General features: G+C 40.4%; 1 protein-coding gene across 3 annotated transcripts in view; it reads right to left on the bottom strand.

The window, feature by feature from the left end:
- The window catches only part of LOC126474868 (dynein heavy chain, cytoplasmic), a 231,166-nt gene that overhangs the window by 18,456 nt on the left and 185,511 nt on the right, over window positions 1-27,199 (bottom strand). For all 3 annotated transcript variants that reach the window (XM_050102347.1, XM_050102348.1, XM_050102349.1), the window contains 6 exons: window positions 20,269-20,492; window positions 19,955-20,117; window positions 15,848-16,140; window positions 6,123-6,336; window positions 1,706-1,900; window positions 1,270-1,612 (listed from right to left, as the gene is read on the bottom strand). In XM_050102347.1, coding sequence (XP_049958304.1) covers window positions 1,270-1,612; window positions 1,706-1,900; window positions 6,123-6,336; window positions 15,848-16,140; window positions 19,955-20,117; window positions 20,269-20,492 — 1,432 coding nt within the window. The remainder of the gene's footprint in view (window positions 1-1,269; window positions 1,613-1,705; window positions 1,901-6,122; window positions 6,337-15,847; window positions 16,141-19,954; window positions 20,118-20,268; window positions 20,493-27,199) is intronic.

Genomic DNA, 27,199 nt, shown 5'->3' with positions numbered 1-27,199 from the left:
ATAAAAAAAAACAGTTCAAAACATTATGTAATGTAAGCGGAAGGAGCAAAAATTGGACACACTATAATTGAAATTATATGAGTGTCTCCAATACCAAGACCAGCTAACCACCACACAGCCTGAATGCCTCTAACAAATATTTTGAAAGTGTCAGCTGCTTCAATTATGTAGGTGTCCTTTTAAACAGTGACAAAAATATGGGAATGTATATCTGAGAATGTATTACATAAAGGATAGAAGCAGGGAATAGAGCCTGTTTTGCAAATTACAGATATTTACAAATTTAACAACATGAACAATGAAGTTAACATTATACTTTTACCTGTACGTCCAGTTCTTACATATGAGTGAGTAGAATGGACAATGACATACAGAGTAAAGTTACAGTTAATTCATCAACTTTGAAAATACACTGATAAAGACATACAAAGAGGACGGCAAATGACAGAATGCTCAAAATAATAAGGAAAGGAAGGTTATGCTACAGAAGAAAGCATGTAACTGAGGTGTATGGAGTCACATTGTTGACGAGGCTAAGGGCCATCAACAGTTGTGGTACTGAAGTAGAATAAGGACTGCAAAAATTTAAACTGTATTGTTATTTGTAAATGTTCACAAATGATTTCTACTATATATTACAGGTTATCAATCTTTTGTAACGAAGGGAAGCCAAAAGTTGCAATGCCAGGATGTATCAGGTGTCCTGCAGAAGTCGGTACTAATGCCACTTATTTTACACATGTTTGAGCACACTTTGTGTACACGGTCACTGCTATTACCATCTTTATACAAGTGACCATCAACTGTATGTCAGAATTATGCCACAAAATCTGAAAATAAATATAATCAATGTTATCAGATACTGTCAAGTCTTTTCCCACCAGAGCAGCAGAACAGAATCTAAACAACGGAAAAATCCAAAACACACACACACACACACACACACACACACACACACACACAAAACATAATTATTTACTTTCAGTATGCAATTCCCCCTCATCAACTTCAAGCCCCTACACCACGTCTTCAACTTAAAAAATCATGTAAATGGTCAGCATCTTGCACTGAGAAAATATGTTGTAATTGTACAACTGACTTTTTCTGTACCATAACAAGAGGCTGAAATTATGATTTACAGAATTTGCAAATAACTCAATTAAACTAAATTCTCTCACTTTCCCATTAATCTGTAAAATGTAAAGCCAGGAAGGACCCAATCTGCACACAACAAACAATGTAAACACAACACTAATGCTTTAGTTTTACCTCTCGTTGTAAGTAGCACTTTCTCAGCATTGTTGGGCAACCCAAGCCAGGAAGGTGTCTGTCTATCAGCCAGAGACTCAATCCAGTGCAGGAAGTGATCTCTCCTTGTTCCATCTGGCATAGTAATGTGCCTCTGACCACCTGGACCACCAGCGACTCCATCCACATTTGCAACAAGGGCAAAATCTGCTTCAAAACTTCTTGCTGTAAAAAGTTTAGCTAGAAACGATGATAGTAAACGCTGGTCATAATCATTGTCTATCTTTCCACCATAAATGCACTGAGAGAGCAAAGTAACTAGTGCATCCCATGGCACCTTCTCTGGAGGAAGATTTGTACGTCCCTGGAGGGGAGGAAAAGACAGTCATCAAAACAATATCAATTTGTATAATATTTTGTGAGAAGTTATATTCTCTTGCCACTTAAGATCAAATACCATTGCAGTTGCTTCAATCCAGGTATCCAATGTGTCACATGCCACTCTGAGATCACTTTCATTGAATTCATAGTACTTAGCCCAGCCCAATGGGACATATCTAAGTCTCTCCTGCACAATTGCATGGAACCAGGCTAGAAGGAAATAGAGTCGGGCCCTCTCATTTGGCGCCTTCATCATGCGAGATGCTGGCACCTGCAAATGACACCAATAAAAATCTATAAGAATGTTACATTAAATTAAAGGAGCTATTAATGTACAATAAAACTGAAGAGATATTCATCCTCACTGCAAACACAAAATACACCGTCAATTATTATAGTAAATTTGCAAATACTACATTCATCCTGATATCTAGCAAATTATGCTTCAATGAAAGAAAGACAATAATGGATCATGCTTGCACGTGGTACAAATGCATGCCAGAAGATAACTGGAATGTGGACGGACACACACACACACACACACACACACACACACACACACACACACACACAGTGTGTAAATTGGAAGTTTGCTGACTGCAAAGGGAGAGGGGGGAGAGGGGCATTATAGCAGGAGAAAGGAAAAGTCAATTAATCACATAGATAATAAATCAGTATTGGCTGAATCAGGAAGACTACACTTTATGGAATGAGGATGAATACAGACAGACCAGACCAATATTATTGTAAGGAAAGACATTGGAACTACTAAAATCTTGTAATTTCTCATAAGGCTTGGTAACAGAAAATGGAAGCTGTATGGAGGAAATAAGTATAATATCTATGAGAAAAAAGCTTTTTTAAAGGTGAGAGGTCTGCTGGCAGTGAAAAGAACTCAGATAATTTAGAGATATATTCAACAGGTATTTTATTTGGATTGTAGTAATGTATGGCAGTGAACTATGGGCAGTTAAAAAGAAAGAGGAAAAATAATTTAAAGTTTTGAAATGTAGTTGTGGAAAAATTGGAAAAAAGGCAAAAATTGAAATGCATTGACAGAATGAGGTCTGAAGGACAATTACAGATAGTAGAGAAAACTAATAGAAATTTTAAGGAGGAGGGAAACATCTCGGCTGGGACATATATTGTGAAGAACTTCGCTGCAACGAAGAGTTACTGAAGGAAAGCTACAGGGAGGACGAGGAGGACGAGGGGGGAGGACGAGGAGGACGAGGAGGACGAGGGGGGAGGACGAGGAGGACGAGGAGGACGAGGGGGGAGGACGAGGAGGACGAGGAGGACGAGGGGGGAGGACGAGGAGGACGAGGAGGACGAGGGGGGAGGACGAGGAGGACGAGGAGGACGAGGGGGGAGGACGAGGAGGACGAGGAGGACGAGGGGGGAGGACGAGGAGGACGAGGAGGACGAGGGGGGAGGACGAGGAGGACGAGGAGGACGAGGGGGGAGGACGAGGAGGACGAGGAGGACGAGGGGGGAGGACGAGGAGGACGAGGAGGACGAGGGGGGAGGACGAGGAGGACGAGGAGGACGAGGGGGGAGGACGAGGAGGACGAGGAGGACGAGGGGGGAGGACGAGGAGGACGAGGAGGACGAGGGGGGAGGACGAGGAGGACGAGGAGGACGAGGGGGGAGGACGAGGAGGACGAGGAGGACGAGGGGGGAGGACGAGGAGGACGAGGAGGACGAGGGGGGAGGACGAGGAGGACGAGGAGGACGAGGGGGGAGGACGAGGAGGACGAGGAGGACGAGGGGGGAGGACGAGGAGGACGAGGAGGACGAGGGGGGAGGACGAGGAGGACGAGGAGGACGAGGGGGGAGGACGAGGAGGACGAGGAGGACGAGGGGGGAGGACGAGGAGGACGAGGAGGACGAGGGGGGAGGACGAGGAGGACGAGGAGGACGAGGGGGGAGGACGAGGGGGGAGGACGAGGGGGGAGGACGAGGGGGGAGGACGAGGGGGGAGGACGAGGGGGGAGGACGAGGGGGGAGGACGAGGGGGGAGGACGAGGGGGGAGGACGAGGGGGGAGGACGAGGAGGACGAGGGGGAGGGGGAGGGGATGAGGGGGAGGGGATAAGGGGGAGGGGATGAGGTGGAGGGGGAGGGGTTGAGGAAGATGAGGTGGGGGAGGGGATGAGGCGGAGGGGGAGTGGGAGGTGATGAGGGGGAGGGGGAGGGGACGAGGTGATGAGGGGGAGGGGGAGGGGACGAGGTGATGAGGGGGTGGTGATGAGGGGGTGGTGATGAGGGGGTGGGTATGAGGGGGTGGGTATGAGGGGGTGGGTATGAGGGGGAGGGTATGAGGGGGAGGGTATGAGGGGGAGGGTATGAGGGGGAGGGTATGAGGGGGAGGGTATGAGGGGGAGGGTATGAGGGGGAGGGTATGAGGGGGAGGGTATGAGGGGGAGGGTATGAGGGGGAGGGTATGAGGGGGAGGGTATGAGGGGGAGGGTATGAGGGGGAGGGTATGAGGGGGAGGGTATGAGGGGGAGGGTATGAGGGGGAGGGTATGAGGGGGAGGGTATGAGGGGGAGGGTATGAGGGGGAGGGTATGAGGGGGAGGGTATGAGGGGGAGCGTATGAGGGGGAGCGTATGAGGGGGAGCGTATGAGGGGGAGCGTATGAGGGGGAGCGTATGAGGGGGAGCGTATGAGGGGGAGCGTATGAGGGGGAGGGTATGAGGGGGAGGGTATGAGGGGGAGGGTATGAGGGGGAGGGTATGAGGGGGAGGGTATGAGGGGGAGGGTATGAGGGGGAGGGTATGAGGGGGAGGGTATGAGGGGGAGGGTATGAGGGGGAGGGTATGAGGGGGAGGGTATGAGGGGGAGGGTATGAGGGGGAGGGTATGAGGGGGAGGGTATGAGGGGGAGGGTATGAGGGGGAGGGTATGAGGGGGAGGGTATGAGGGGGAGGGTATGAGGGGGAGGGTATGAGGGGGAGGGTATGAGGGGGAGGGTATGAGGGGGAGGGTATGAGGGGGAGGGTATGAGGGGGAGGGTATGAGGGGGAGGGTATGAGGGGGAGGGTATGAGGGGTGGGGATGTTTGAGGGGATGAGGGGGAGGGGGTGAGGGGGAGGAGATGAGGGGGAGGGGATGAGGGGGCGGGGATGAGGGGGCGGGGATGAGGGGTAGTGATGAGGGGGAGGGATGAGGGGGAGGGATGAGGGGGAGGGATTGAGGGGGAGGGAATGAGGGTGAGGGGATGAGGGGAGGGGATGAGGGGAGGGGATGAGGGGAGGTGATGAGGGGAGGTGATGAGGGGAGGTGATGAGGGGAGGGGATGAGGGGAGGTGATGAGGGGAGGTGATGAGGGGAGGTGATGAGGGGAGGGGATGAGGGGAGGGGATGAGGGGAGGGGATGAGGGGAGGGGATGAGGGGAGGGGATGAGGGGAGGGGATGAGGGGAGGGGATGAGGGGAGGGGATGAGGGGAGGGGATGAGGGGAGGGGATGAGGGGAGGGGATGAGGGGAGGGGATGAGGGGAGGGGATGAGGGGGAGGGGATGAGGGGGGAGGGGATGAGGAGGGGATGAGGGGGGATGAGGAGGTGGAGGAGGAGGATGAAGAGGGGGCGGGTTAGGGGAGGGGGTTGAGAGGAGGAGGGGATGAGGGGGATGGTGGTGAGGGGGTGGTGAGGTGGAGGAGGGGGAGGTGGGGAGGTGGAGGTGGGGAGGAGGTGGGGTGGGTGTGGAGGGGGAGGATGGGGGTGGTGGAGGGGGAGGATGGGAGGGGGATGGGGGTGGTGTGGGGGGTGGGGGAGGAGGAGGAGTGGGGATGAGGAGGAGTGGGGATGAGGTGGAGGAAGGGGGATGAGGGGGAGAAGGAGGGGGAGGACGAAGAGGAGGGGGAGGACGAAGAGGAGGGGGAGGACGAAGAGGAGGGGGAGGACGAAGAGGAGGGGGGAGAACAAGGAGGAGGGGGGAGGACAAGGAGGAGGGGGGAGGACAAGGAGGATGGGGGAGGAGGATGAGGAGAGGGGAGGATGAGAAGGAGGAGGGAGGAGGAGGAGAGGGAGGAGGAGGAGAGGGAGGAGGAGGAGAGGGAGGAGGAGGAGAGGGAGAGGGAGGAGGAGGAGGAGGAGAAGAAGAAGAAGAAGAAATTGATTCCTGGATGATGATTAAATAAGATAATTAAGTTACCAACAAATTAAGAAAGAGGTAGAGGACAAAAGGATGTGTTAAACATAAATCAATGCCTCTTGCCCGAAAGATTTACCAAAGAGGAAGACATATGCAGCGAAGTGAGTATTCATTAGCAAGAACAACATAACTAACTAAAATTCCCTGCTTGCACTTAACTGGTACTAATTTATTTCTTCTAATATTTAATGCTATTTGATAAGTTTCTAATCTCTTCACTTTGTCAGACCATATAAACTAAGTAATTCAGCACCAACTTATGCCGTAACTTCATAGAATCAACCATCTAATCATAATATACAGTAAAAAATACTACAATTCCTCTTTTACTCACAGTGCTGAACGTGCGCAGCAGGTTGGCTCGAATGCCAGGTGGTGGCTCAAAGACAAAGATGCGTCCTGCTCGCAACAGGTTGACTGGTACTTTTGGATTGATCTCCATTGTCAAGAATAACCGGAAGCTGGCATGAGGCTGTAGGCTATGTAGTTTCTTCTCTAACTGCACAAGCCACTGAGGTGCCAAGTGTACATTTTTCAAAAGTACCCATCTACAAAAGGAATGGTTTTTTGTTAGTGGCCAGTTATGTTACAAATACATCAATTGTTTTCTGTGACCAGAGAGATGACATACAGCGGGAACATGCACATACCACATTGGTGATTGAATAAATCTGATATGATTATACAGACAGTGTCATGATGGTAAACTCAATACTGTGGATACACTCGCAGCCAAAATTAAGTCAAGAGAATTTTTGTGCATTATTCGGTATTGGTATGATTTGCAGTCGGGGAGTATTTCTATTTTGAAGCAAGACCATGAAACCAGCTTTCCTATTGTTCTCACTCAGTTGTAGAGAAATCTTCAGAGTAAGAACTGCTCAGTGATGGCAATCACTTCAAACTGTTCTCAGGGACAAAACCAAGAGAGAGAGAGAGAGAGAGAGAGAGAGAGAGAGAGAGAGAATTTTAGAATAACCATCTGAGAAACTTTTGTTATCGTAACTTCAAAATCATCATTACCATCACATATTCTTCTAATGCAGTGTTTCTCAACCTTTCCGACACCATTACCCCTGAACTAGATCATACAAAACCCAAAAACCCAACAGAGTTTAGTATCTAGCTAAAATTAAGATTGGAAAGAAACCATTTGAATACTACTATTTTTTAAATTCCAGGAAAATACGTAATATTTCACTATAACACTCTGATGTTTATGTAGGTGTCATATTAAAGCAAGTCAATGAGATGCTTCATACTGCATATTTCTAACAATCTTTTTCATATTCGGTTTGGTCTTGGCCAATGCACCTCATAAAACTGTGTTCTAAGTTCAATCATTTCCTAGTTTTTGTTCTCATTGCCACCATAGTCACTAATCCAGTTTCACATACGTTTTGTGATGAATGGAATCCGTAATCTTACAACTTTTTCCAATAATAATGTATAGTCAACACCAATCTTTCTCCAGAATGTTACTAGTACTGTTTTAGTGAAATATTTTTCAGTGTATTGTTTCCATGTACCAGTAGTCAAATTCTGCATTGGTTTTTACTTCACTGTCTGAAAATATTCATTCACTCTCTGAAAACTGCCTTTAAACCAAGGCATTTACTTGTTGATTCTCCAGTTTAGGAAAATAGTTACTGACTGACTATTACTGATAAGTGCTGATTTAGTCCATGTGCAAATGAGGAGTTTTCAATGTTGGTGTTCAGTATCATTATCTGTTCCGGAAAAACTGAAATGTATTTAACTTCACCCTGCGTTGGTAAAGCTACGATTTGTGAAAAAACTAACAAACTTAATCTTGTGCTGACAAAATATTCACCATATTTCCTTGCAAGTTGAAGTTAAACATATTTATTTCTACAAAAATACCCATGAGACATGTCACTTTAAATGAATTATCTGTTATTTTGACACACAAGTGTATCTTCTTCCACCTTTGCTTTTTCCAGAAATAAAGCAATTTGCCATCAAAGATCGAGCACTCAATACAATACCTAGCCTGTGATAGTCATCTACTTCTGTGTAGAGAAAGATCACATCAAATTTAACTTGAACCTCTTTGTAAAACTATCCGAGAACTCATGTTTTTTATATTACCTCAGACATGGTTTACAAACTTTACTACCTAAGGGTACATGCCAGAAATCAGATGAAAGGGCTTTCACTGCCAGAGCATAAATATGTATAATATAGTGGTTGAATGGTGCATTTGGAGCAACTTCTTTCAACAAGCAAGAAATACAGGGTGAACACCCAATGTGTATGGTGCTCCATTTGTACAAACACCTCTACCAACTTTGACTAATGCGTCTCATTTTCCTCATTAAAATTTTTCAGTCATTAGAAAATATCTTCGCCAGGTATAGTAGTGTCCAGCAATCCCAGGAACAAGTATTCTTCTGTCAGGTTTTCTCTGTGTGACAGATTAATGATGTACTTCTAGATGTTCCATCATGTCATTTCCAATTTATGCACAATATTCAACCAAGTGACTCACTTGTCTCCTTCAGGTGCTGCAAGTTGTGCTGCTATCTATACTCGCTGCCTGGACTCCAACCAGACTGCAAAAGATTGTTGGTCTCAAGCTGCTATTTATAGCTGATTGCGAGTTCGACTGCTGATGCCAACTACACAATTTACGCTCCATTGTTTTTCTGATCCTGCAATGATATTCAGCGAAACACAAATTGTCTCTGTGTTTCAGTCCTGATTGATGTGGTGGCTTGTGAGATCTTAACTGAGTACCACACCTCATTCATTCATTCATTCATTCATTCATTTATTTATTTGAGAGACATATTCCATAGATCCAGTATGGCATGATTACGCATGGATGTGGAACGAGTCAAAGCAGATACAATACAGATATCATACAATACAATACATACTGGTATATTACACATGGTAGATGAATGATTCAAAACTGGTACAATATGATAATATAATAGAGATAACAAACAATACAATAGAAAAATACAATAGTGATAAAAAACAATACAGATACAATGACAAAGGAAATAATCTAAATTACTCAAATTATTTATCTCTGCTGAAGGATTCATCGAAAGAATAAAAACATTTTTCCAGTAGGAATTTCTTTAGCTTTTTTTTAATAGCGTTTTATTTTTTTAAGAGACTTTATATTACTCGGGAGTGTGTTAAAGATTTTTGTACTTGTGTACTTTATCCCTTTTTGTACCAGAGAGAGATTTTTCCGGTCACAGTGCATATCACCTTTCCATATTGTGTTATAATGATGGTATGCCTCATTTGTTTCATATTCAGAGGAATAGAGAAGTGTGAAAGCCATGAGTGTGGAGATATTGTGAGATAGTGGTTAATATACCTAACTGTTTAAAAAGATTGCGACATGAGGTTCTTGAGGAACACTACATATAATTCAGACAACTTTTTTCTGGCTTACAAAAATTTTTTTTGAAAGTGGTGAGTTGCCCCAAAAGATTATTCCATAGCACATCTCTGAATGAAAGTAGCCAAAATATGCAGACTTTGATATGTTGATGTCTCCAATTTTGGAGATTATTCGGATGGCAAATGTTGCTGAGCTAAGATTTTTTAGTGTTTGCTGTATGTGGAATTCCCAGTTGAGCCAGTTATCTATGTGAACGCCTAGGAACTTTGTGCACTGAACGCTCTGTAACTGTTGGCTCTCGTGTGCAATTAATCTCTTCTGTGCTTATGTAACTGGATTGGGACTGTTGTAATTTTTTTTACCGAGATTTATTCCTAGAGAATTTGCTGTGAACCAGTTCAGATCATTTGCATGCAAGTGCTTGGTTGGCATTTAACACTATACTTGTGTCATCAGCAAACATTGTGATATTGCTAGTACTGTCTGAGGACAGGGTTAGGTCATTAATATGAATATAATAAATAGGAGGGGACCAAAGACTGACCCTTGTGGAACTCCATGATGTACTGTTCCCCAGTCAGACGCTACCTCTCCTACTTGTAGATTGTTAACATCTAATACTATTTTTTGTTGTCCGTCTTCTAGATATGATCTGAGCCAGTTACCCATTTGTCCACAGATTCCATATTGGGCTGCTTTTCCTAAAAGTATTCCGAGATCGACGCAGTCGAAAGCCTTAATCAGGTCACAGAATATGCCAAGCGGTAATTTTTTCTTGTCAAGGCATTCTAAAACGTTATTTGTAAGTGTGTAAATTGCTTCGGTCATAGATATACCTGATCTGAAAGCAAATTGTTGTTTACTAATTAGTGCAAATTTTTCAAGGTAATTGACAATCCTGACATGTATTAATTTTTCACAGACTTTAGAAAATGCTGTTACAAGAGAGATAGGACAATAGTTTGAAACATCTGTGGGATCACCTTTTTTGTAGAGGGGCTCCACAGTAACAGACTACATTCTGTCAAGGAAGATACCTTGATTTAGAGAGGAATTGAATATATGAGCTAGACCTTTAGAGAGTTGATTACAGCTGGCTTTTATCAGTTTGTTGGAAATATTGTCTAGACCTGATGAATTTTTACTTTTTAGAGGCACTACGGTTTTTCTTACTTCTTGCATGGTTATGAGGGCCATACCTATCATGTCTATAGAGTTAGGGGAAGTTCTTTCAGAGTTTTTATTGCCTTTTCTGAAGAGCCTCTGCCTGCTGTTTTCTCAGCACCAGTTAAAAAGTGCTCATTAAAGATTTTAGCTACAATGTCTTGGATTTTGAATTAGCTTACCTTCACTGTTATGAGCAATATTTTGGGTCTTGTTGGGGTAATTTGCACCAGTCTCATTTCGTATCACTTTCCATATAGTTTTGATTTTGTTAGTGGAGTTATTAATTTTTTAGCACAGATACATAAATGACTTTGTTCAATATTTTACAGTATTGATTATAGTTATTTAAAAGGTTAGGGTCATCTGATTCTTTTGAGCCAATGTACAACTCTCTCTCTCTTTTGCAAGAAATCCTAATTCCAGTGGTAATCCAAGGCTTGTTGGTGGATTTTTTAGTATGAGTTTTACGTATTCTTTTTGGGAAGGTACTCTCAAATATTAGAGCCACTTCATTACTGAAAAGGTTGTATCTGGAATTGTCATTTTCTAAATTATATACCGGACCCCAGTCTACTTTTTGGAGACGTGGTTTAAAGATCTCAGTAGTTTCATCAGTAGATTTCCTAGTAGTTTTCCAGTTGGCATCACTATTAATCTCACAAATACTTTAACTGTTAATGGTGAGCCTCTGTCCATCATGGTCAGAGAGACCATTCAGGACTTGCCTAACAGCTTGGTTATGTCGATAAATACATTATCAATTAATGATTTTGTTCGTGAAGTTATTCTGGTGGGAAAATTTACAACAGAAGCAGGATTATATGAGGACATCAAATTCTCAAGATCTATTCTGTCTCTGGAGTTCGTTAGTAGATTTGCATTGAAGTCTCCAACAACTATGACATCTCTGCCAAGTTTAAACATGCATATTAAGAGTGCCTCTAACTGTTTCAAAAAAATGCTAAAATTAACTGAAGGTGCCCTCTATAAAGCTACTACTGCTATGTAAGAATTATTTAAAGCCAGCTCTATGGCACACTCTTCAAACTGTTGATCTATACAAAAATTCAGCACATTAATTACACTACATGTGATGCTGTTTCTGATATACACCTTGTGTAAACTGAAACCTACTTTCCTGTTAGGTTTTGTGGCATTTTTTTTACTTCGGTAGACTCCTTAATCATGCTGTCCAGGAACTTCACATTTGCACCACAGTACTGGTCTCATTACATTTCATTTCATGATTACGATCAAAGCAGTGCTTTATGACAGCTGATTTGATTGCTTATTTTAGTTGAGTGTGTTGCCAATGTTCCTTAGACCTCTCCTTGACTGTTCTCACAGCTTGTTCTACATATGAGGTGCCACATTCACAAGGAATAGAGTATACACACATGGCTTTCTGAGACCGACATCCTATTTAACACTACAAAGATTTTTTTATCTTTGTTGACAGGAGCAGAATATATTGGACGATATGTTTCCATAGGAATTACTGAACTTCTGGATAATGGGCCATTTCAAGGTAAGCAAGTGATTTTTGGCTTCTGTTTGTCCTAGAATGAACCTCTTGCTCAAATGTTTTAAATTTTGACTGCAATGACTGCTAAATTTGATTATTGTGTTTTAATTCTTAGGTGAGACTCTCCTAGTCTGAAAGCATTCGACCTCTATAGACCAGAGTCTAGCATCCAATTTCTTTGCAACCAATGGTGGAGGCTTGAGGCATGGAGATAGAGATCAGTATGTGCGTGTTTCCTGCATACACTATGACCGAGACATCCATCCAGTTCTCTCTTAACTAGCAAGTCCAAGGATAGAGTTCCAAGGATAGACTTTAAATATTCAAGGAAATCTTCAAGTCATTTTCCATTCCATGAGGATACACAACAAATTTGGTGTCCATATATCAATAAAAACACGTTGGTTTGAACTTTGTGGATTCTGGTGTCTTCGCCAAGTCCTCCACGTGTAAGTTTGCCAAGACAGGCAATATCTGACTACCTATCGCCATGCCATCAGTTTGTTCACAATTTTCACAACACAGAGTTTATAAAAAACAATCATACGATTTGGCACGTCTATATTTCTGAAACTAATGAACATACACAATGAATTTTGTGTTTTGATGAAAGGGAAACTCAAAAAGTTGTTTTTAATACCTTTTCATAGGTATTCAATATGCACCCCTTGATATGTGCGGTATATGTCAATGTGGTACTCAAATTGTTCCCACACTGCAGCTAGCATGTCTTGAGTTACAGCTTCCACAGCTGCTGTTATGCGATGTCTCAATTCATTCATTTATTGTTGTTGGTAATGGAGGCACATAAGCAAAGTCTTCCATAAGCCCCCACAAGAAATAATCACACAATCAGGTCCAGTGACCTTGGAAGCCAGTAATGTAAAGCTGAATCATTTGGTCCAGTGCATCTGAAGCATCGTTCGGTAATCCTTTGATTTAACAATTCCCGCACTTCCAGATGCCTGTGTGGCAGTGCCCCATCCTGTTGGTAATGAAATCATTCAAATCAGTCTCCAACTATGGAAAAAGACAATTCTCAAGCATATCGAGATGTGCGCTTCCTGTAACAGTGTTCTCAGCAATGAAAAATGGACCATCCACCTTTTCCCATGAAACTGCACAAAACACATTAAATTTTGAAGAGTCCCTCTCATGTTGTACAACTTGTTCTTCCACATCCCATATTCTCACATTATGACTGTTCACTTTTCTATTTCAAAGGAATGTTGCCTCGTCACTAAACACTAAGCGCAGAAGAAAACTGTCAACCTCCATTTCTCCAAGAACGAAATTGCTAGAACTCCCCACGTTGCTGTTTGACACCTTCATGAAAAGTTTGCAGTAGCTGAATTCTGTATGGTTTCATGTGTAATCGTCAACGCAACACGTCAGATGGATATCCGGGCATCCTGAGCTGTTAAGCTGCAAGGCAAACAGATTTCTGCGGACTCCTTGTGAAACTATTGCAGATGCGTTCAGTGTCTGTGTCAGACACTCTGAGACGGCCCGGCGATTTGCCTTCACACAAGCAACACATTTCTCAGAACTGTTCATGTAATTGTCTTATGATCTGTGCTGTAGGAGTATCCACACCATACCTAGTACGAAAGTCACTCCGAACTGTTTTCACTGATGCACACTGCGCAAAACATAGAACAAAACGCTTTCTGTTGTCCTGACACCAGTTTTACTAGAACTGTAGTGAGCACACACTGCAGCTACCTAGCGGGAACCATGTTAAACTCTTAAGTTTGACTTTCCGACAGTATGTTGTTCATGCAAATATCTCGAACAATGTAATAATTACGATTATTTTTAAATCTGATGATTCTTTTTGATGCACCCTGTATTCCATCAAATAGAAAATAAACTGACATTAGAACTTGCCTAAAAAGTTCAGAAATGTAATCAAACGTTTTGGCTATTAGTACCAAGAAGTCAGGAAGTTGGACTTTTGAAGAGGCAGACCACATTGATGCTGACCATAACATCAATATTCTGGAGCCACAGTTAACTGAGGTAATGTAAAAAAGTGAGTGGTGTTGCAAATGTGATATTTCCACATCCCCACATATTCGCTGATCAGGTCTAGTTTAAGATCAAAACAACAAAAGCGGCCACTTGGGGGCAGCAAGCTGAAGTGAGCACCAGAGATGTCCAAATTCATTTCTGCCTCATTTAGATTTATTTTTAAATGTCTTACCAAGAGTCCAAGGAATGGCAACTGACATGGCAGGAAGGACGAGAAATGGAAGGGGGAGGGGGGATTCAATTGACATGTCGCTTGTGCGGAAAAAATTTTCTTGAACTGTCACTGAGAATGTGTTTCAGGTATTTTGAGAGTTGCTATGTAGGTGCATAAGAGTAATGCCTTCCTTGTTTACTTAGGAAGGGCATATAGTCTTTGTAACAGACACACACTTAGTAACCATATGAGACAATCCTAACTCATTGAGAAGAATTGTCATCTTCCTTTCAATTGCACTGGTAGGATTGACACTATCTGTCTGGCGACAAAGTCATTCAAGAGATCAAAAATAATCTTATTACAGATCACATGTGGCATTAGGTTGGTTGGTTGTTTTGGGGAAGGAGACCAGACAGTGAGGTCAATCTGTCTCATCAGCTTAGGGAAAGATGAGGAAGGAAGTCAGTCATGCCATTTGAAAGGAACCATCCCGGCACTTTCCTGGAGCGATTTAGGGAAATCACGGAAAACCTATATCAGGATGGCCGGACGCGGGATTGAACCATCGTCCTCCCGAATGCGAGTCCAGTGTGGCATTAGGACTGTAGCATTGCCCTTGTCTGATGGCAGAATTATAATTATTTCTTTTCATGTTAATTACAATGTTGTTACAAAATACATCTCAGATTTCTGTACGGATTTTCCTGATCATAAATTTCTTCAACTTCACAGCAACCATGATTATGCCTGCAAGTTTGTATGTCATTTATTATGCACAGTGGTACATATAAAAATAAGAAAGCAACTTTCACACCCACTCTTATCAGCTCAGCTATTCATATGCTGTAAATTATCAGGTTCTAACACAACAGTTGGTACTTAGATAGGAAACAAATTTTATCACTTGATGCTGTTTCTCATCTAATGCATCGGCATTGGTGTTAATATTTGAAAATTTCACAATTAGTTACCTACCTCACATTTATTGGTGTAATGAGGTAGTGCTACTGATACAGTTATTTAACCACCCAGCCCAGTGTTTCATTTTACCCCTTTGGGCAATTACTCCCAGGTTGGAAATCATTGTTCTGAGTTTTCCTAAAAAGGTTCATCAAAGTAATATACTGTTAAATTACCATCTTTCCTTATTGCCTGCATCTTCCTAATAAGTAGATCTCACATTTGCAGTAATGGCACAGGTTTCCATTAAAAAATTTCTTAAACCAATGTCTTAAACTTCGTAACACTATCATTCAAGCCAATTTTTTCATTCATGATTTTTAAAAGTTAATGGGCCACAGTGTATTTGTCATTTGTGTACATTTCAAATACATTGTGCCTCAAAACAGCCTTGTCAAAATTAACCAGAACTGTTAAATGTATCTTGCAATTTGGGCACTTGCCAAGCTGCTCTTGCTTTGATTTCACCATTTACAATTTACTGCTCATGCTCAAATAATGGCGTATGTTATTGTAATCAGTTCAAAGCTAGGCAGCCTTTCAAAATGACATGCACTTCACTTCAGAACTGTCCAAAGATAGATAGCATCACGATACCCAGTATCTGTCTCAGCCAGCCTGTACACAGTAAGCACTTAAGTATTTTATCATATAATTGCTTTTATTACTTACTATTGTTTGGGAAAGAGCACTGCTCAGCATGTTTGCCTTGCAAAATTACTAAAAATTTTGCATGAATGTATATTTTGAGAAAATAGAATTTTTAATATTTACTCATAAAATTTATAGGCCACTTAAAATTTGCAAATTACATTTGAAATGACTTACCTTCCTGTCTTCACTGCCATGTTAATGGCACGTTCAGCTTGGCTGAAACCTTCGGCAGAACCAATGGCAATACTTGCAATAGGTTTGCTCAGTTCAGCAGCCAGATCATCCACTCTTCCTGAGGCATCAAAGCCTGGCACAGAGCATAACAGGGCAGGAACATTTGCTTTCAGCTCAGTTTCTACACTAGCCGCCAGATCCAATTCTTTCTCTGCAGCTGGCATGAAGTCTTCCCCTAACACGGCAGATACCAACAGCTGACTGGCAGCTATCACACGATCTGGGCGGAATGCCTGAGAAAGAGACAAGCAAGACATATTTGTTAGCTTTTTTTTAACTGAGGGATGAAGTAGTGAAGGCAGCGGAGGATCAAGTAGGTAAAAAGACGAGGGCTAGTAGAAATCCTTGGGTAACAGAAGAAATATTGAATTTAATTGATGAAAGGAGAAAATATAAAAATGCAGTAAATGAAGCAGGCAAAAGGGAATACAAACGTCTCAAAAATGAGATCGACAGGAAGTGCAAAATGGCTAAGCAGGGATGGCTAGAGGACAAATGTAAGGATGTAGAGGCCTATCTCACTAGGGGTAGGATAGATACTGCCTACAGGAAAATTAAAGAGACCTTTGGAGAAAAGAGAGCCATTTGTATGAATATCAAGAGCTCAGATGGAAATCCAGTTCCAAGCAAAGAAGGGAAAACAGAAAGGTGGAAGGAGTATACAAGGGTGATGTACTTAAGGAAATGGAAGAGGATGTAGATGAAGATGAAATGGGAGATACAATACTGCGTGAAGAGTTTGACAGAGCACTGAAAGAATTCAGTCGAAACAAGGGAGTACACAACATTCCATTAGAACTACTGACGGCCTTGGGAGAGCCAGTCCTGACAAAACTCAACCATCTGGTGAGCAAGATTATGAGACAGACTTCAAGAAGAATATAATAATTCCAATCCCAAAGAAAGCAGGTGCTGACAGATGTGAAATTTACCGAACTATCAGTTTAATAAGTCACAGCTGCAAAATACTAACGCGAATTCTTTACAGACGAATGGAAAAACTGGTAGAAGCTGACCTTGGTGAAGATCAGTTTCGATTCCACAGAAATATCTGAACACATAAGGCAATACTGACCCTACGACTTATCTTAGAAAATAGATTAAGGAAAGACAAACCTACATTTCTTGCATTTGTAGACTTAGAGAAAGCTTTTGACAATGTTGACTGGAATACTCTCTTTCAAATTCTGAAGGTGGCAGGGGTAAAATACAGGGAGCGAAAGGCTATTTACAATTTGTACAGAAACCAGATGGCAGTTATAACAGTCGAGGGTCATGAAAGGGAAGCAGAGGTTGGGAATGGAGTGAGACAGGATTGTAGCCTGTCCCCGATGTTATTCAATCTGTATATTGAGCAAGCAGTAAAGTAAACAAAAGAAAACTTCAGAGTAGGTATTAAAGTCTATGGAGAAGAAATAAAAACGTTGAGGTTCACCTATGACATTGTAATTCTGTCAGACAGCAAAGGACTTGGAAGAGCAGTTGAACGGAATGGACAGTTTCATGAAAGGAGTATATAAGATGAACATCAACAAAAGCAAAACGAGGATAATGGAATGTAGTCAAATTAAGTCGGGTGATGCTGAGGGAATTAGATTAGGAAATGAGACACTCAAAGTAGTAAAGGAGTTTTGCTACTTGGGGAGCAAAATAACTGATGATGGTCGAAGTAGAGAGGATATAAAATGTAGACTGGCAATGGCAAGGAAAGCATTTCTGAAGAAGAGAAATTTGTTAACATCGAGTATAGATTTAAGTGTCAGGAAGTGAAACATGGACGATAAATAGTTTGGACAAGAAGAGAATAGAAGTTTTCGAAATGTGGTGCTACAGAAGAATGCTGAAGATTAGATGGGTAGATCACATAACTAATGAGGAGGCATTGAATAGAATTGGGGAGAAGAGGAGTTTGTGGCACAACTTGACTAGAAGAAGGGACCGGTTGGTAGGACATGTTCTGAGACATCAAGGGATCACAAATTTAGCATTGGAGGGCAGCGTGGAGGGTAAAAATCATAGAGGGAGACCAAGAGATGAATACACTAAGCAGATTCAGAAGGATGTAGGCTGCCGTAAGTACTGGGAGATGAAGAAGCTTGCACAGGATAGAGTAGCATGGAGAGCTGCATCAAACCAGTCTCAGGACTGAAGACAACAACAACAACATTTATTACATTTGAAAACAACATAAATTAATTTTTCAGTTTAACTGTAACATATTGACTGAAATTAAAAATCTAGTCAAGTGCCGCAGAAATCAATTCTCATTATTTTCCATGATTGAGCACACGTCTCCACCTCCTGTGGAGGCCCACTTACGCTTTAGCACAGCAGCTTGGCAGTGCCTTGGAAGCCACAGTGCAAAGTGCGCAGACAACTACGTCAACCCCCAAACAACTGAAGATTATAAACGAGGACTGTTGGTTTGTTCTAAAATGTCAGATTGGTAGATTGACATATGTCATGATCTGTTTGTAGCTGCTAGTTACAACAGATCTGTTCACCGACAATTGTAATGGAAGCTGTACACATAAACGCTGCATGTAAAATAATGAGTGTTTCCACAAAATTGTTTGCCTCATTTAGTAGGTTGAATGGACTGGATCTCTCAACACCCGCCGCGACTGCAAAAGGTTAATAAGCCACAGAACACAATCTAGCGGCATGGCATAGCAGGTCCACTGCAGAAAGTAACAGAGATAACTGTGAAAACAAGATAATTAAGGTAAAGTTTTCACATATATCAAATGGCTCTGAGCACTATGGGACTCAAACTGCTGTGGTCATCAGTCGCCTAGAACTTAGAACTACTGAAACCTAACTAACCTAAGGAAATCACACACACACCCGTGCCCGAGGCAGGATTCGAACCTGCGACCATAGCAGCAGCGCGGCTCCGGACTGGGGCACCTAGAACCGCACGGCCACCGTGGACGGCTCACGTATATCAACAGGGTGACAGACAGTATATGGAGTGGAACACATTGTAACCAAACCCATTACACTACAGTTTCCACTTGGCTGACAAATTAAACTATGCAAAAAAATCATCTGCCACAGCTGGGAATGATATCAAGATTGGTGCCCGAAGAGCAAGAGCAAGAGGAGGAGGAGGAGGAGAAAAATTCTGTACCTAAAGGAGAAAAAACCTTTTTACACTGAACTAATACAGTATCCAGGGTCTGAGGCACACTTAACTTATTTAAATTTTTTACAGCCTGTTTTTTTTAGGCTACTGGGCACTAACATAACCTACACTTTCCTATTTCTTTCTCTTTTTTTCAAATTTTTTAACAACAAATTTTCAAGAACACTTTTTTAGTTAGAGCAAACTATTTAAGATTGAATTTCATCATCATGTATAAAACATAAAATGTTTTCTTCTTTCTTTACCAATATGTTATCCATAACCTGTTGTCTGCTTAATCTGGAATTGTATATTTTGCCTTTCATCATGGGCACTTAGCTCTGTTTTAAGGACACGGAACTTGGCACCTACTACTTTTCATGAAAATGTTAGGACAAAAGAAGTCATTACAAAAATAATATTCCAAGGCGACAGAGTTTTCATGGGTTTTATAATTATGGGCTCCCGAATTTTTTACATTTTATTTTGAAAAAAAATCAAAAACTGTTATAAAGACAATGTTTTCAACGAGTTTCTCAGAACTTAAAATTTTGGCTCAGTTTTTGTTTTCAGTATACACATATCCAAGAACACTTCTTAATTATCAGCAGTGACACAGGCTGTGAGAGAAAGAAAAACCATAGAGTTATACTTGTAAAAGTAACCAAAATAGAATAGTCACACCAATCACAGTGAGGGAGGGGCAGAGGAGAGCAAGAGGGACCAGGGATGGTGGGAGGGGAGGGGAGGGGAGGGGAGGGGAGGGGAGGGGAGGGGAGGGGAGGGGAGGGGAGGGGAGGGGCAGAGGAGAGCAAGAGGGACCAGGGATTGTGGGAGGGGAGGGGAGGGGAGCACACAGAAAAGGGAGAGGTATAGAGTAGCACAGAAATGTTTTACTGTAAAAAAAATGTTCGACTTGCCTGTATTATCAGCAGCTGATACATAGCAGCTGTTACAGCATTAACTGGCTTCTCCTCTTGCCACAACTGCGGAACACACTGTTCAGGTGTGCTCTGTTGCAACCATGATGCAAATTCAGGCAGAGATTCTATTTTTTCAATCAAATTCTTGAAGGATGGTAACCTAAAAAAAGGAAGTCTCTGTAGATACATTTCACTAGAATACTTTCTCTGTACAGGCAGAATTGCACGTTCACACGAAACATTTATTTGTATAAATTAAAGTTTCAGTGCAATGCCAATACAAAAGGTAGGTCTTCATATGCAGTTCTTACCTTAAGGATAAGCGGAAAAGTGCCTCTAGCTGCTCAGAATTCAGTCCTTCAACAACAGGAGTCTTTGTAGTAATGACACCCTCTTTACCCCTAAGGAAGAAAGTAAATTCTTGATCCAGACTTGGTTGATTTGGGACACCTTTCAGGAATATGCGGCACAGCAATAAGGCAAACGAAATGCGATCATTGTGCAGCATACCACGAGCAACACGTTCGTAACAGACCTGAAAATAAATATTTGATCATTTCAAACAATTATTTTTGGAATTAATAAACTTGTTCTCATAAGCACATCAGAGCACCAACAGAAGGTTGCTAATTTAACTACATGAGGAGGGATAAAAGTTCAGATAAACTGAACAAAATTATAAAGTTGTTTCTATTTAAATCTCTAACTTATGTAAACTGCACTACACATGACTCTCCTCTACAGTTGCACAGGTAGAATTTAATATTATTATTATTATTTCCTTCACTTTCTCAGACGTTAAGTCCGGTTAAAAATGGAGTGACACGGACCTTGATCAAGCGTCACTTCCTTTTAACTGTACGGTATGTGTTATATTGCATTTAGGAACTTTCGGGTAATTGAACATGTATCAATAATTACGGATTTCTGTAGCTGTATATATATGTTTGGATGTAGCTGTATTGCATTGATGTACTGATGGATATTGTGTGGTATGACTCCTGTAGTTGATAGTATAATTGGTATGATGTCAACTTTATCCTGACGACACATGTCTTTGACTTCCTCAGCCAGTTGGATGTATTTTTCAATTTTTTCTCCTGTTTTCTTTTGTATATTTGTTGTATTGGGTATAGATATTTCGATTAGTTGTGTTAATTTCTTCTTTTTATTGGTGAGTATGATGTCAGGTTTGTTATGTGGCGTTGTTTTATCTGTTATAATGGTTCTGTTCCAGTATAATTTGTATTCATCATTCTCCAGTACATTTTGTGGTGTATACTTGTATGTAGGAACGTGTTGTTTTAAAAGTTTATGTTGTAAGGCAAGCTGTTGATGTATTATTTTTGCGACATTGTCATGTCTTCTGGGGTATTCTGTATTTGCTAGTATTGTACATCCGCTTGTGATGTGATCTACTGTTTCTATTTGTTGTTTACAAAGTCTGCATTTATCCGTTGTGGTATTGGGATCTTTAATAATATGCTTGCTGTAATACCTGGTGTTTATTGTTTGATCCTGTATTGCAATCATGAATCCTTCTGTCTCACTGTATATATTGCCTTTTCTTAGCCATGTGTTGGATGTGTCTTGATCGATGTGTGGCTGTGTTAGATAATACGGGTGCTTGCCATGTAGTGTTTTCATTTTCCAATTTACTTTCTTCATGTCTGTTGATGTTATGTGATCTAAAGGGTTGTAGAAGTGGTTATGAAATTGCAGTGGTGTAGCCGATGTATTTATATGAGTGATTGCCTTGTGTATTTTGCTAGTTTCTGCTCGTTCTACAAAGAATTTTCTTAAATTGTCTACCTGTCCATAATGTAGATTTTTTATGTCGATAAATCCCCTTCCTCCTTCCTTTCTGCTTAATGTGAATCTTTCTGTTGCTGAATGTATGTGATGTATTCTATATTTGTGGCATTGTGATCGTGTAAGTGTATTGAGTGCTTCTAGGTCTGTGTTACTCCATTTCACTACTCCAAATGAGTAGGTCAATATTGGTATGGCATAGGTATTTATAGCTTTTGTCTTGTTTCTTGCTGTCAATTCTGTTTTCAGTATTTTTGTTAGTCTTTGTCTATATTTTTCTTTTAGTTCTTCTTTGATATTTGTACTATCTATTCCTATTTTTTGCCTGTATCCTAGATATTTATAGGCATCCGTTTTTTCCATCGCTTCTATGCAGTCGCTGTGGTTATCCAATATGTAATCTTCTTGTTTAGTATGTTTTCCCTTGACTATGCTATTTTTCTTACATTTGTCTGTTCCAAAAGCCATATTTATATCATTGCTGAATACTTCTGTTATCTTTAGTAATTGGTTGAGTTGTTGATTTGTTGCTGCCAGTATTTTTAGATCATCCATGTATAGCAAATGTGTGATTTTGTGTGGGTATGTTCCAGTAATATTGTATCCATAATTTGTATTATTTAGCATGTTGGATAGTGGGTTCAGAGCAAGGCAGAACCAGAAAGGACTTAATGAGTCTCCTTGGTATATTCCACGCTTAATCTGTATTGGCTGTGATGTGATATTATTTGAATTTGTTTGGATATTAAGTGTGGTTTTCCAATTTTTCATTGCTATGTTTAGGAACTGTATCAATTTAGGATCTACTTTGTATATTTCCAATATTTGTAGTAACCATGAGTGGGGTACACTATCAAAAGCTTTTTGGTAATCAATGTATGCGTAGTGTAGCGACCTTTGTTTAGTTTTAGCTTGATATGTCACCTCTGCATCTATTATCAGTTGCTCTTTACATTCTCGTGCTCCTTTGCAACAGCCTTTTTGTTCTTCATTTATAATTTTGTTCTGTGTTGTATGTGTCATTAATTTCTGTTTAATGACTGAAGTTAATATTTTGTATATTGCTGGTAGGCATGTTATGGGGCGATATTTAGCTGGGTTCGCTGTGTCTGCTTGATCTTTAGGTTTCAGATATTTTATTCCGTGTGTAAGTGTATCAGGGAATGTGTATGGGTCTGCAATGTAACTGTTAAATAATTTAGTTAGATGTGAATGTGTTGAGGTGAACTTCTTTAACCAGAAATTTGCTATTTTGTCATTTCCAGGGGCTTTCCAATTGTGAGTAGAATTAATTGCTTGGGTGACTTCATGTTGCAAAATTATCACTTCAGGCATTTGTGGTATCATCTTGTATGTGTCTGTTTCTGCTTGTATCCACCGTGCATGCCTGTTATGTTGTACCGGGTTTGACCATATTTCCATAAGTGTTCCATGTCTGTTATGTTTGGTGGATTGTTTATTTTAATGTGTGTGTTATCTATTGTCTGGTAAAATTTCTTTTGGTTTGTGTTGAATGTTTGGTTTTGTTTTCTTCTATTTTCACTTTTTTTGTATCTTCTGAGTCGTTTGGCTAATGCTTGTAATTTCTGCTTCTTTTCGTCTAATTGCTCTGTCGCTTCTTGTTGTGAGATTTTACCTAACCTTTTTCGTTTTTTTTCTGAGATTTCATTTCTTATAAATTGTGTTAGCTGTCCGATGTCTTTTCTCAGTTTTTCTATTTTGATCTGTAGCCTGTGTTGCCATGCTGGTTTTGTGGGTTTCTTCTGTGTGTTGGTTGGTTCTGATCTCTGCCTAGTGTGTATATTTAGTGTAGTGAGTGCTCCTATATAAACCAGTAGTTGTAACTCTTCCATAGTTGTGTTTTCATTTATTTTGTTGTGTATGATTGTGTTGATAGTTTTTATTGTTGTTTCGACTTGTGGGTTATTTGGTGGTCTACGCAAGAATGGTCTAATGTCTGTATTTGTGTCTTTGTGTTCTATATATGTTAGCTGAAATTTTTCTTGTATATCTAACATCTGTGTCACTTCGTGTTCTATTTGTGCTTGTTCTGGTGGCTGTCTTAAGATTTCGTTTTCCTCTGATTGTTTAATTGGTGTATGTTGTTCTTTGTTTGTTTGCTCTGGGATGTTTGAGTCCATTACTGTATTTTCTTCTTCTTCTGATTGCACATTATTTTGTTCCAGTATTTGTTGTACTTGTTGTTTGATGTTTTCTAATTCTGACTGGGGTATCCTGTTATTTTTTATTATTACACGGATCTGATCAGCTAATCGTTGTTCTGTTAAAAATTTTAATTCTGGGTATCTGGTAATAAATGTTGTGTATACTTGTGATCTGTATCCCGTTGTGTTGGTTCCTAGGTTTGTTGCTTGGTAATAACAGAACATGAGGTGTCGATTAACTTCATCTGACCATCTCATCCTCTGTCTTTGTTTTCCTTCTAGGGTGGTTGCAGGAAGCATATCCTGCAAAACACCTCTATTTGGATTTAAATCATTTTCCAGTTGGCTAGCAGTGTCGTTACCATTGTGGGCGGGCATAGGGTTCAAGCGTCGTCCCCGACCATGACGGCGCTTGTCCGAGGCTTCTTTAGTTCTGTCCTGAACCAACTAATCACACTAAAAGGGGGGTTAGCCCTATTAGTGGTTTGTTCTTTTCGTCGCCTTTTACGACTGGCAGAACATACCGGAGGCCGATTCTTTTCCCGGGCCTCCACGGGGTTTATTTATTATTATTATTATCATTATTATTATTATTATTATTTATTTCTTGTTTCAGATGTTATGTCTGGTTAAAAATGGAAGGTGACGCAGACCTCGATCAAGCGCGAATTCCTTTTAACTGTACGGTATATGTTAGGAACTTTCGGGTAATTGAACAAGTGTTAATAATTACAGATTTCTGTAGTTGTATATATAAGTTTGGATGTAGCTGTATTGCATTGATGTACTGGTGGATATTGTGTGGTATGACTCCTGTAATTGATAGTATAATCGGTATAATGTCAACTTTATCCTGATGCCACATGTCCCTGACTTCCTCAGCCAGTTGGATGTATTTTTCAATTTTTACTACTGGTTTCTTTTGTATATTTGTTGTATTGGGTATGGATATTTCGATTAGTTGTGTTAATTTCTTCTTTTCATTGGTGAGTATGATGTCAGGTTTGTTATGTGGTGGTGTTTTATCTGTTATAATGGTTCTGTTCCAGTACAATTTGTATTCATCGTTCTCCAGTACATTTTGTGGTGCATTATTGTATGTGGGAACATGTTGTTTTATAAGTTTATGTTGTAAGGCAAGCTGTTGATGTATTATTTTTGCTACATTGTCATGTCTTCTGGGGTATTCTGTATTTGCTAGTATTGTACATCCACTTGTGATGTGATCTACTGTTTCTATTTGTTGTTTGCAAAGTCTGCATTTATCTGTTGTGGTATTGGGATCTTTAATAATATGCTTGATGTAATATCTGGTGTTTATTGTTTGATCCTGTATTGCAATCATGAATCCTTCTGTCTCACTATATATATTATTATTATTATTTCTTTACTTTCTCAGACGTTAAGTCTGGTTAAAAATGGAAAGTGACGCGGACCTTGATCAAGCGTCACTTCCTTTTAACTGTACGGTATGTGTTATATTGCATTTAGGAACTTTCGGGTAATTGAACATGTATCAATAATTACGGATTTCTGTAGCTGTATATATATGTTTGGATGTAGCTGTATTGCATTGATGTACTGGTGGATATTGTGTGGTATGACTCCTGTAGTTGATAGTATAATTGGTATGATGTCAACTTAATCCTGATGCCACATGTCTTTGACTTCCTCAGCCAGTTGGATGTATTTTTCAATTTTTTCTCCTGTTTTCTTTTGTATATTTGTTGTATTGGGTATGGATATTTCGATTAGTTGTGTTAATTTCTTCTTTTTATTGGTGAGTATGATGTCAGGTTTGTTATGTGGCGTTGTTTTATCTGTTATAATGGTTCTGTTCCAGTATAATTTGTATTCATCATTCTCCAGTACATTTTGTGGTGTATACTTGTATGTAGGAATGTGTTGTTTTAAAAGTTTATGTTGTAAGGCAAGCTGTTGATGTATTATTTTTGCGACATTGTCATGTCTTCTGAGGTATTCTGTATTTGCTAGTATTGTACATCCGCTTGTGATGTGATCTACTGTTTCTATTTGTTGTTTACAAAGTCTGCATTTATCCGTTGTGGTATTGGGATCTTTAATAATATGCTTGCTGTAATACCTGGTGTTTATTGTTTGATCCTGTATTGCAATCATGAATCCTTCTGTCTCACTGTATATATTGCCTTTTCTTAGCCATGTGTTGGATGCGTCTTGATCGATGTGTGGCTGTGTTAGATGATACGGGTGCTTGCCATGTAGTGTTTTCATTTTCCAATTTACTTTCTTCATGTCTGTTGATGTTATGTGATCTAAAGGATTGTAGAAGTGGTTATGAAATTGCAGTGGTGTAGCCGATGTATTTATATGAGTGATTGCCTTGTGTATTTTGCTAGTTTCTGCTCGTTCTAGAAAGAATTTTCTTAAATTGTCTACCTGTCCATAATGTAGGTTTTTTATGTCAATAAATCCCCTTCCTCCTTCCTTTCTGCTTAATGTGAATCTTTCTGTTGCTGAATGTATGTGATGTATTCTATATTTGTGGCATTGTGATCGTGTAAGTGTATTGAGTGCTTCTAGGTCTGTGTTACTCCATTTCACTAATCCAAATGAGTAGGTCAATATTGGTATGGCATAGGTATTTATAGCTTTTGTCTTGTTTCTTGCTGTCAATTCTGTTTTCAGTATTTTTGTTAGTCTTTGTCTATATTTTTCTTTTAGTTCTTCTTTGATATTTGTATTATCTATTCCTATTTTTTGTCTGTATCCTAGATATTTATAGGCATCCGTTGTTTCCATTGCTTCTATGCAGTCGCTGTGGTTATCCAATATGTAATCTTCTTGTTTAGTATGTTTTCCCTTGACTATGCTATTTTTCTTACATTTGTCTGTTCCAAAAGCCATACTTATATCATTGCTGAATCCTTCTGTTATCTTTAGTAATTGGTTGAGTTGTTGATTTGTTGCTGCCAGTATTTTTAGATCATCCATGTATAGCAAATGTGTGATTTTGTGTGGGTATGTTCCAGTAATATTGTATCCATAATTTGTATTATTTAGCATGTTGGATAGTGGGTTCAGAGCAAGGCAGAACCAGAAAGGACTTAATGAGTCTCCTTGGTATATTCCACGCTTAATCTGTATTGGCTGTGATGTGATATTATTTGAATTTGTTTGGATATTAAGTGTGGTTTTCCAATTTTTCATTACTATGTTTAGGAACTGTATCAATTTAGGATCTACTTTGTATATTTCCAATATTTGTAGTAACCATGAGTGGGGT

The sequence above is a fragment of the Schistocerca serialis genome, chromosome 4 (genome assembly GCF_023864345.2).
Source record: "Schistocerca serialis cubense isolate TAMUIC-IGC-003099 chromosome 4, iqSchSeri2.2, whole genome shotgun sequence".
In the NCBI taxonomy this organism is placed as follows: Eukaryota; Metazoa; Arthropoda; class Insecta; order Orthoptera; family Acrididae; genus Schistocerca; species Schistocerca serialis.
Note: the sequence above shows the minus strand (reverse complement) of the source record. Positions and strands in the feature narration are given on the sequence as shown.